Source organism: Trichechus manatus, unplaced genomic scaffold (assembly GCF_000243295.1).
Source record: "Trichechus manatus latirostris isolate Lorelei unplaced genomic scaffold, TriManLat1.0 scaffold00180, whole genome shotgun sequence".
NCBI classification, from domain to species: Eukaryota; Metazoa; Chordata; class Mammalia; order Sirenia; family Trichechidae; genus Trichechus; species Trichechus manatus.
The window spans coordinates 4,636,144-4,648,091 of NW_004444116.1; the positions used below are offsets into that span (position 1 = coordinate 4,636,144).

Below are 11,948 nucleotides of genomic sequence, written 5' to 3' on the forward strand. Positions count from 1 at the left end.
TCTTCTAAAAATCAAACACCTATGCTCTTCAAAAGACCTCACCAAAAGAGTAAAAAGAGAACCTACAGACTGGGAAAAAAATTTTGGACAGTACAAGTCAGACAAAGGTCTAATCTCCATAATCTACAAGAAACTCCAACACCTCTACAACAAAAAGACAAATAATTCTATTAAAAAATGGGCAAAGAAAATGAACAGACACTTCACCAAATAAGACACTCAAGCAGCCAACAGACACATGAGGAAGTGCTCATGATCACTAGCCATTAGAGAAATGCAAATTAAAACCACAATGAGTTAGCATCTCACCCCGGCATTACTGGCACGAATCAAAAACATTGGAAATAACAAATGTTGGAGAGCAGTGGGAGATTGGAACTCTTATACACTCCTGGTGGGAATGCAAAATGATACAACCATTTTGGAAAATGATATGGCGCTTCCTTAGAAAGCTAGAAATAGAAATACCATATGATCCAGCACTCCCACTCCTAGGAATATATCCTAGAGAAATACAGGAGTAGACATATGCACACTCATGTTCATGGCAGCATTGTTCACAATAGCAAAACGATGGAAACAACCTAAATGCCCATCAACAGATGAATGGATAAACAAACTCTGGTACATATACACAATGGAGTATTATGCAACGATAAAGAACAATGATGAATCTGTGAAGCATCTCATAACATGGATAAAACTGGAAGACATTTTACTGAGTGAAATAAGTCAATCACAAAAGGACAAATATTGTATGAGACCTCTATTGTAAAAACTCATGAAAAAGTTGACACACAAAAAGTAATAATCATTGTTGGTTACGAGGGCTGGGAGAGGTGGGGGGAATACTAAATAGACAATAGATAAGTGGTAACTTTGGTGAAGGGTAAGACAGTACACAGTACTGGGCAAACCAGCACAACTTGTACAAGGAAAGGTCATGGAAGCTCCATAGACACATTCAAACTCCCTGAGGGACTGAATTGCTGGGCTGAGGGCTGTGGGGACCATGGTCTCGGGGAACATCTAGCTCATTTGGCATAACACAGTTTATAAAGACAACGTTCTACATTCTACCTTGGTGAGTAGTGTCTGGGGTCTTAAAAGCCTGTGAGCAGCCATCTAAGATACTCCACTGGTCTCCTCCCTTCAGGAGCAAGGGAGAATGAAGAGAACAAGATACAAGGAAAAGATTATTCCAAGGACTAATGGACCACAGCTACCAAGGCCTCCACCGGACTGAGTCCAGTACAGCTAGATGGTGCCTGGCTACCACCAATGACTGCTCTGACCGGAATCACAACAGATGGTTCTGGACAGAGCTGGAGAAGGATGTAAAACAAAATTCTAACACAAAAAAAAGACCAGATTTACTGGCCTGACAGAGACTGGAGAAACCCCAAGAGTATGGCCCCTGGACACCCTTTTAGCTCAGTGGTGAAATCACTTCCGAGGTTCACCGTTCAGCCGGAAGTTGGACAGCCCCATAAAACGAAACGAGACTAATGAGGCACAGCAGTCCAGGGACAAGGACTAGAAGGCAGAAGGGGACAGGAAAGCTGGTAATAGGGAACTCAAGGTTGTGTAAGGACAGTGTGGACAAGTAGTGAGGTTCTTAACCATTGTCATAGGGCAATATGCGTACTAACTGTTTAATGAGAAACTATTTTGTTCTGTAAACCTTTCATCTAAAGTGAGAATAGCAGCACAACTGGAAGAACATAATTGATGTAACTGAAATGTATATGTAGAAATGTTTGTAATATTGTATCTTTGGCTATGTATATTTCCACACACAAAAAAATAAAAGTCCTCCAAGGCCTAGAAGGGAGCATGTTGACTTGTCGTGGGGTTGTTAACCAATGTCATAAGACAATAGGTCTACTGTTTACTGAGAAAATATTTGTTGTGTAAACCTTTGCCTAAAGTACAATAAAAAAAAATTTTTTTTAAAGATTTATGTCTTCTTGAAGGATTGACTTATTCATTGTTACTGCATGCTCCTCTTTATTCTTAATAATTTTCCTTGCTCTGCAGTTGGATTTGTCTCAAATAATATAACCACTCTAGGTTTCTTTTGATGAGTGTTGTGAAATATTTTTTCGGCCTTTTATTTTTAATCTACCTGTGTCTTTATATTTAAAGTGAGTGTCTTGTAGACAACTAGGATATTCTTTTATATCCACTCTGACAGTCTCTATCTTTTAATTGGTGTATTTAGACAATTCATGTTTGCAGTGAGTATTGATATAGTTGGATTATTATCAACCATATTTGTAACTGTTTTCTGTTCATTGCCCATGGTCTTATTTCTTTTTTATTTTTGTCTTCCACTCTTTTTCTGCCCTCTCTGGTTTTAATTGAACATTTTACATGATTCTATTTTCTCTCTTTATTAGTATGTCAATTATACTCCTTTTTAAATTTTTTCCAGGGTTGCCCAAGAGTTTGCAATATACATTTACAATTAATTCAAGTCCACTTTCAAATAACACTACACCACTTCATCAATAGTGCAAGTACTTCATAACAGAGTATTCCCAATTCCTCCCTCCTGTCTCTTATAACATTTCTGTCATTCATTTAACTTATCCATAAGCAATAATCATCTAATACATTGATGCTATTATTATTTTGATCAAACTGTTATCTGTTAGATCAGTTAACAATAAGAAAAAATAAAAAATTTTATTTTACTTTCATTTATTCCTTCTAGAATGCTCTTCATTGCTATATTTTGATCTCAGTTTTTGACCTGTATCATTATGAATAATATACACACACACATACACATCAACTTGGATAAATATAAGAAGCATAATGATTAATTTTTTTTTCGTGGCAGGTTCAGACCTTTAATATAGGGGCAATTAGAGTTGAAAAGCTTACAAATGACTATATTATTAGAGAATAAAGACATTTGTAATAAAAGTATTGAAATACACAGCAGATATATATACATATAAAATTTCCTCTGGGAAAAAAAGAGAATGAGAACTTTGTTATAGTTAGGTGTTGTTGAGTCGGTTCCGACTCATAGTGACCCTATGTACAACAGAACGAAACACTGCCTGGTCCGACACCAGCCTCACAATCGTTGTTATGCTTGAGCCCATTGTTGCAGCCATTGCACCAATCCATCTCGTTGAGGATCTTCCCCTTTTTCACTGACCCTCTACTTTACAAAGCATAATGTCCTTCTCCAGGGACTGATCCTCCCTGATAACATGTCCAAAGTATGTAAGACATAGTTTTATCATCCTTGCTTCCAAGAAGCATTCTGGTTGTCTTTCTTCCAAGACAAATTTGTTTGTTCTTTTGGCAGTTTATGGTATATTCAATACATTAAATATTCTTCACCAACACCGTAATTAAGTAAATGAGAACTATAGCACTACTTCATTATAAAATACTAAAAGAGTATATATACTAAAACTTTACTATCATCTTCCTCTATCACTTTTCTTGGTGTCTAATAAAACTTAAATTATTATTAGTCTGAGCCCTTAAAAAAATAAAATTTGACACTGACTTGTATAATTTCGAAAGCACAAATTTATAATATGTTTATAGCTTTCTCAAGCTAAATGGAAGTAAGAGTAGATGATTTAGTTACAGATAAACTAATTAGACATAGACCACTTACTAGACATAGACCAGTATATTTGAAAGAAAACTATATTATCACCTTTGAAAATTGTCCTTCACAATTTTAGAAGCACATGAAGTGGCTTATTGAATAAGAGAACAGTAAATTTTCATATTATGAATATTACAACATAAATATCAAAAAGGAAAATCCTAGAAAGCTCTGTCTAATGTTATTTTAACTGAATAGAATTCATTCCTTGGCTCAATTAAAGCAGTGCAAATGGGAGACTGTTTTGTAATGGGACTTTGTCATCATTACAAAAATGATCTGGCAGGGCAGACCAAACTCAATGTTTGAATAAGTCAATGTATATTGTAATAAGTATGAGCATGTTATAGAGCTCATATTGTTATACAGTTTTTACATTCTGACTAGAGACACAATACACACCTAGGAAGGTTTCCAAAATTCCTTTCCCTTTTTAATAGCAGTGATTATCTTTTTAATTACAAAACATGTGCAATGTGTGCAAGTAATCAGCTTGCTCCCTCTGGGAGGTCTTATTCTGAATAATTCTTTCAAAGCCGCTTATTATGTAGCCTGCCCATAGAGGCAGGGTTTGGTTCAATTGCCATCAAAGTTTGGTTGATAACATCAAGGAATTTCCAGAAAAGCTACAACTCCTGGAAAATGTCTTGAAAAGGAATTTAGTATGGCATGTGGGCTTATTGAACTCTTCAGAGAAAACGGTTTTAACACTGCAAAGAATTTTAAGCATTATGGCCTCATGGAATCCAATTAACTTATAATACACAACTGTATAATACACACTTACATGCTTCCTTTCTAATGAGACCCTATGTGACATACAATTAAGTTGTCTTACAAAAGGCATTTTCCAAAGTAACTACTTCAATAACTTGATTATAGTAACTACAAGGCACTGGCTTTTCAGACAAAACAGATGCCCACTGCTCATGGTTAGTTCTGGTCTCAGGAAGCAAAAGGCTTCAGCCTAATTGCCACTGCTGTGGTCTGTGGTGAAAGAGAGTAAGTCTTGTAAGAGCCTTGAGAGTTGAATGGGTTCCTTTCTCTCCTGTCCCACAGAGAGTGTCAGACTTCACATACTCAAGATCTTTCTTTTCATTGTGGTTAAACGAACTGAGCTAAACTGATGAAATCTCAAAATTGCATGATTTTACTCTTCTAATCTTCTATAGATTCTTCAGTTTGAATACTCTGATCTTCTCTTGGGTGATATCACAGCTAAGTGCACAGCATTTGTATTCAGGGTGACTTGATTTGTAATCCTAGCTCCACCATTTACTAGCACTGTAACCTTGAACTAGTTACTTACCATCTCCAATTTCTCATTTTCCACAGCTATAAAACCAAGATAATGACATCAAATTTGGTTGAGATTATCCAGCAATTCCACTCCTTGGGCATAGACCCACAAAACTTGAAAGCAGAGACTCAAGCAGAGACTTGTACACCAATGTTTATTGCAGCACTATTCACAGTAGCCAAAAGGTGGAAACAACCTACCCGGCCATCAACAGATGAATAGATAAACAAAATATGGTACATACACACAATGGAAGTAACAGAAACGGAGTCTTGATACATGCTAAAATATTGATGGAGCTTGAAGACACTATGCTGAATGAAGTAAGTCAATCACAAAGGGCAAATATTGTATGACCTCACCTATATAAAAAGCCAGAAAAGGCAAATGTATAGAGACCAAAGTTTATTAGTGGTTACCAGGGGCAGGAGGAAGGAGAAAAGGTGGTGTGGGGTAATGGTAGTGAAAAACTTGCATTTATTAAGGGTAGAGTTGCACAACTGATTATTGTAATTGTATCAATAAGTTGTACACCTGTAAAAAGTGGAATTGGCAAAAATTGTGAGATAGATATATTTTCAACAATGACAAAAAAAACAAACAAACAGTAGCTGCTGAGGATGCTTATGTACAACCAAATAGCTCATGGGATTTGGTCCCGTGGTTTGGATGTTTAGGATCATAGTTTCATGGGACACCCCAGTTAATTGGCCTAATAATATGTTTAGTACCTCTGTCCTACCACCTAGCTTGTTGTGTAGTGCCTAGGGTCTTAAAAGCTTGCAAGCAGCCATCCAAGGCATGACAGTTGGTTTCTGTTAGTGTAGAGCAACAGAGGAAGAAGAAGAGTCAGGATTAGGAGGAGGATATGGAATGTGTGGCTAATTGCCTCCATGAACAACTGCCTCCTTTGTCATGAGACCAGAAGAACTAGATGGTATCTAGCTACCATTACTGAACATTTGATCAAAATTTCTATAGGAGAATCCTGATCAAAAGGGGGAAACTTCAAAACAGAATTTCAAACCTTCATGGACTCTATATTTTTTGGCGCCATGGAGGCTAGATGAACTCCTGAACTATCGCCCTGGGATAATCTTTAAACCTTAAACCAAAAGTATCCCCTGAAGTCTCTTAAAACCAAACTATAGTCTAGCTTAACTAGTCAACAATGTCATCCTTGCACATTATGTTCTTTTAAGAACTGTATGGAACCAAAGTGACAACAGCAACTCAAAGGATTAGATAGGAACCTTAGGGGGCAGTGAATTTATGTTAATAGGTGAGGAACAACTCAGAAAGGAGGGTGAGTATCGTTGCACAACTCAAAGAGTGTAATCAATGTCACTAATTGTACATGTAGAAACTGTTGAACTGGTGTATGGTTTGCTGTGTATATTCTCAACAACAACAGTAACAATACCAACGGGTAGAATCTGAAAGAAATCTGATATATATATATATATATATTAATTATTGCATAATTTCTCAAAGTTCCAATTTAGGCCTGGTTCATTAGTCACTTTTTTTCTTCCTTCTTTTATAACCCAGTGGTGGGAAAATGAGGCAAAATAGTGTAGAGCATGGTCTTTAACTTTTTTATGAGAATGAACGTTCACTGTATGCTGTAGTTGTTATATGTAGGTATGTAGGCTTACTGAGTGAAATTTTTGCTTATTGTCGTATCTATGTGGTGGCTTAATGTTGCTACGATGCTTGAAGCTATGCCACCAGTATTTCAAATACCAGCAGGATCACCAATGATGGACAGGCTTCAGAAGACCTTCCAGACTAAGACAGATTAGGAAGAAAGAGCTAGTAATCTACTTCTTAAAATTAGCTGACCAAAACCCTATGGATTACAACAGAATATTGTCCGATTTAGTGCTGGAAACTGAGCCCCTAGGTTGGAAGTCACTCAAAATACACAGTGGCCACAACAGTGGAATTAAGCATACCAATGATCATGAAGACGGCACAGGACCAGGCAACATTCTGTTCCGTTGTACATGAGGTAGCCATGAGTTGGGGCTGACTGGATGGCAGCTAACAACAGTACTTAATTACCCTGACATTTGTTTTTTGTTTGTCCCTCTACTATATTAATACAGGTTTAATGAGATAGTGAACTTTGTTTGGTTCTCTTCTGTGTTTCCTGCACCTACTACACTGCCTGACATAAAATACATGTGCAATAACGATCTCTTAAGTAAATGACTGGATGAATAAAAACTGATTATGCACAAATCAATGCAGAACATAGTTACAAGCTGTGCAAATTCCAGAGAGAAAAATAGAAATCAGGTACAATATTCATTTATTGCAGATAAAGGGATAAAAGCCTTAAGGGAAACCAGATATCAGTATCATTAGTCTTAGTGGTGCTGCCGGCAGTCTTTAAACAAAAACTTCCTCCCAAAGATTTTCTTCAGAGCCAACATCACTTCTTTATTCCTAAGAGTGTATATCAGTGGATTCAGCACTGGGGTGACTGCACTGTATATGATGGCCACCATCCGGTCCTGAATCATGGTGGAAGCTGAGGCAGGACGAATGTATGTGAACCCCACAGTTCCATAGAAGAGACAAACCACCACGAAATGGGAGGCGCAAGTGGATAGAGCCTTGTGGAGTGCACTGCAGGACTGGTGCTTGAACAGAAGGAAGCCAATAATGTAAAAGTAGGAGAGAAGAGTCAGGAAGAAAGCTCCGATGGATATGCTGCCTGTGACAATGGAAAGAAGCCGTTGATTGAGTAGTGTGTTGTTGCAGGCCAATTCCAAGAGGGGCTTGACATCGCAGAAGAGATGATTAATTTTCTGAGAGTTGCAAAAGTTCAGGCGTGCAGTCATGACTGAATGCATCAGGGCATAAAAGAAGCTGGTGAGCCAGGCTACACCTACCAGCAGAGTGCACACCTGGAGGTTCATGATGACCATGTAGCGGAGTGGGTAGCAAATGGCCACAAATCGGTCAAAGGCCATAATAGCTAGTAAGATGGCCTCTGTGCTTCCCAGAAAATGAAAGAAGTGGAGCTGAGCAATGCAGCCTGAGAAGGATATGGCTTTCTGAGAAGAGAGGAGGTTTATAAGCAACTTAGGCAGTGTCACTGAAGAGTAACAAATATCCAGACAAGAAAGGTTTCCCAGAAAAAGATACATAGGAGAGTGGAGTTTGGGCTCCAAGATAATAATCACTAATACAGCTCCATTTCCAAGTAAATTTATCAGGTAAATGATGAAAAATATCACAAAGAAGAAAGGCTGTAACTCCAAAGCACTGGTCAGAACAAGTAAAAGGAACTCATTCACTGTAGTGACATTCTCCATTGTTTGGGGGAGCAAATATAACAGTAACAAGGAGTTAATTGTTCTGAAATTTTAAGTTAACACTGTGAGAGTTAAGTGAAGCAAGTTTACCATTTGAAAGCACCTAGGGATGAGTTGGCAGCGCAGTGGTTAAGTGCTTGACTATTAACTAAAAGATCGGCGCCACTCCACGGGAGAAACATGTGGCAGTCTGCTTCCATAAGATTTACAGCCGTGGAAATCCTATAGGGCAATTCTACTCTGTCCTATTTAAAAAAAAAAAAAAAAAAAAGCTATCAAGTTGGCTTCAATTGCAACAACATATCAAAGAATCCACTCGATTGCAATGGGCTTGGTTGTCTTTTGGTAGGGATGAGGTACAGTGTAAAGAATGATTAACAATGCTAGACGTAAATTTGCTTAAGACAAACTTAAGACTGACATAATGATAAATGCTGAACCGGTAAAATGATATTAGACTAACAAAAGCAGCATATTATAATAAATCAGAGAGATATAAAGAACATGTGACCATAACCTTATGTTTTACGTTAGTAGACAATTTTTTTTAATATTTAGAATTTTTAATTAATTCTTTAGCAAAAGGAATAGGTGTTCAACTTATAAAATCTGTGTTCTGGCAGACAGATCTAGCCTAGTGGAAATTTCCCCATTTCCCCTAAAATGCATAAAGCAACAGTAGATTAAAACAACAACCTGCCAACCTAAGACTTCAGCGAAACCAAGAGACACAAAAACTAACAAACTTCAAAGAATAGACAAAAAATAACAGCATAATCTAAGAGTCACAAGACTGTGCTATGGGGTGAGGTCATAGATGTAGTTGGGAAAAACCTGGAATGGTGAGAGGTCCTAACAATATGAGAACTTTAAAAACATCTAAAAAACTTTCAGCCCCAGAAAGAGAGTCCCCCACAGTGAGTGGAAGTTTCTACAGGGAAAATAAAACAACAAGGCATAGCACAAGCACTCTGGGATATAAAGCGAAAAGGCATAGTATGTGTAAAGAGAACAAAGGAAGCATTGCCATTTGTAAAAGAAAAGAATTATCCCTGTATCAACAGAAGAGGGAGCTCACGAGCTGAGGAATTAGAAAAGCTACCCTTATATTCCCCCATCCAACAACACCAAGGTTCCCTTGCTAATAATCAGTCCAGAACATCATAGTTCAATGTCAGCTCCCAATAAAATAGCTTCAAAAGTTGACAGAAATAAAGAAGAAATAGTCAAATCCACAATCATGATTGAAAAATCAGCCAAAAAGTCAGTAAGGATCTAGCAAATCTGAACAACGTGATTTATAAATTTGACAAATTAACATGTATGGAATACTGGACCTGAACAGAATTTACATTATGTTTAAGTGCACACTGAACGTTTACAAAACTAAGCATATGCTGACTATTAAAAAAAAAAAGCTACAAAATATTTCCAAAGATGAAGCCATTCAAAGAATGTGTTTTGACCACAACAGAATTAGAAAGCAATAACTAACAGGTACCCAGAAGCTTACTTAGTGTTTGAAATTAAGGAATACACACCCAAATAATTCATGGGCCAAAGCAGAAATCAAAAACAGAAATCAGAAAATATTTTGAACCGAATGACAGTGAAGATAAGACCTATCAAGGCTTTCAGCATACAGCTAAAGTGATAAACAGAGGGATAACTGTTGACCTTAAATTCATATTTAAAAAAGAAGAAATGTTGAAAATCAATAGCCTACACTTCCATTTCAAGAAGCTAATAAATAAATAAAACCAGTAATTTAAATGTAAAGAAAGTAGAAGGAAGGAAATCATAAAAATATTAATCATTTACTATTGAAATATAAAACAGATGTGCAATAAAAAAATTAAAAGATAAAAAATTAGTGTAAGTGATCGACTTCAGCAAGACTGTTAGACAGCTAAAGAAAGAGAAAAGAGACAAACTCAAATTACCAATTTAAAAAATAATATCACTATAGATCCTGTCACTGTTAAATATTATAAGATTCTTATGAACAACTTTACACCGATGAATTTGAATTCAAGTGAAATTGGAATATGTATATTGTAATATTCACGAAACCACTATAAAAATTATACGAAGAGATACAATTAAAAACACTACAAATAAATCAAGATGGAATCCTAAAAATGTTCAAGTAACCCACAGGAAGGCAATAAAAGATAAACAGAGAAATACGAACCAGAGGAAACAAACAGAAAACAAGTATTAAAGTGTCAGGCTTAAGTTCTAATGTATCAATAGTTACCTTAAATATAAATAGTCTCAACACATTGATCAAAAAACAGAGATAGCAAAGCTGATTAAAAAGAAAGCATGATGCAACTATGTATTGTTTCTAAGAAATTCACTTCAAATTTAGCAATATAGTAAGTCAAAAGTGAGAAGATTAAAAAAGATATATCATACAAATATTATTTAAAAAAAAAGCAATGCCTAAATTAATATCAAATAAAGTAGTAGATTTCAAATAAAGAAAATTACCAAGGATAAAGAAGGACTTTACACAATGATAAAATAATTAAATCACCAGGAAGACATAACAATCCTAAATGTGCATACACCAAATAACAGAGCCTCAAAATACACGCAGCAAAAACTGAGAGCTAAAAGGAGATATAACCAAATCCACAATTATTGTTGGAACCTCAACACTCTCCTCTCAGCAACTGCAAGAACTATGTCATGGAATGAATTATGTCCTCCAAAAAATACATGTGTAAATTTGGCGGGGCCATGATTCCTGGTATTGTGTGGTTTTCCTATCTGTTGTAAATCCTGCCTCTATGATGTTAATGAGGGAGGATGGGCTGCAGTTGTGTTAGTAAGGCAGGACTCAGTCTACACGATTGGACTGTATCCTGAGACAATGTCTTGAGATATAAAAGAGAGAAGTGAGCAGTGAGACAGGGGGACCTCATACCATCAAGAAAGCAGTGCTGGGAGCAGAGCGCGTCCTTTGGACCAGGGTCCCTGCGCAGAGAAGCTCCTAGTCCAGGGGAACACAGAAGAGAAGAAGGCCAACAGAGAGAAAAAGCCTTCCCCTGGAACTGACCCCCTGAATTTAGACTTTTAGCCTACTTTACTGTAAGGAAATAAACTTCTCTTTGTTAAAGCCATCCACTTGTAGTATTTCTATTATAGCAGCACTAGATAACTAAGACAAACTATTAGACAGAAAATCTGCAAGGATACAGAAGATTTGAACAACATATATAGGACATGCAGGCCATACTCACCAATATAAATCATAAAACAAATCTCACTCAATTTAAAAGAATTAAAGTCATACAGAGTGGGTTATCTAATCATAATAGAATGAAACTAGAAATCAATAAGGGAGAGACAATAGGTAAAGCTCTATGCGGAAATTAAACAACACACTTCTAAATAATCCATGGGCCAAAGAGGAAGTCTCAAAGGAATTTTTACAAATACATACAAGTGAATGAAAACGAAAATACAACATATCAAAATAGGTGGGATGCAGCTAAAGTAGTGCTGAGAGGGAAATGTACAGTACTAATGCTTACATTGGAGCCCTGGTAGCACAGTGGTTAAGAGTTAGGCTGCTCAGTAAAGAGAATGATGAAAAGGAAATCAGAAAAACAATACCATTTATAATAGACCCTAAAAAAATAAAATACTTAGGAATAAATCTAAC

General features: G+C 36.6%; 1 protein-coding gene across 1 annotated transcript; it reads right to left on the reverse strand.

Annotated features, from left to right (window-relative positions):
• Positions 1-7,318: 7,318 nt before the first annotated feature.
• Positions 7,319-8,324, reverse strand: LOC101348469 (olfactory receptor 12D3). The gene has a single exon (XM_004387094.2). It carries the CDS (start codon positions 8,270-8,272, stop codon positions 7,319-7,321), a length of 954 nt encoding a protein of 317 aa, XP_004387151.1. The 5' UTR covers positions 8,273-8,324.
• Positions 8,325-11,948: the final 3,624 nt, after the last annotated feature.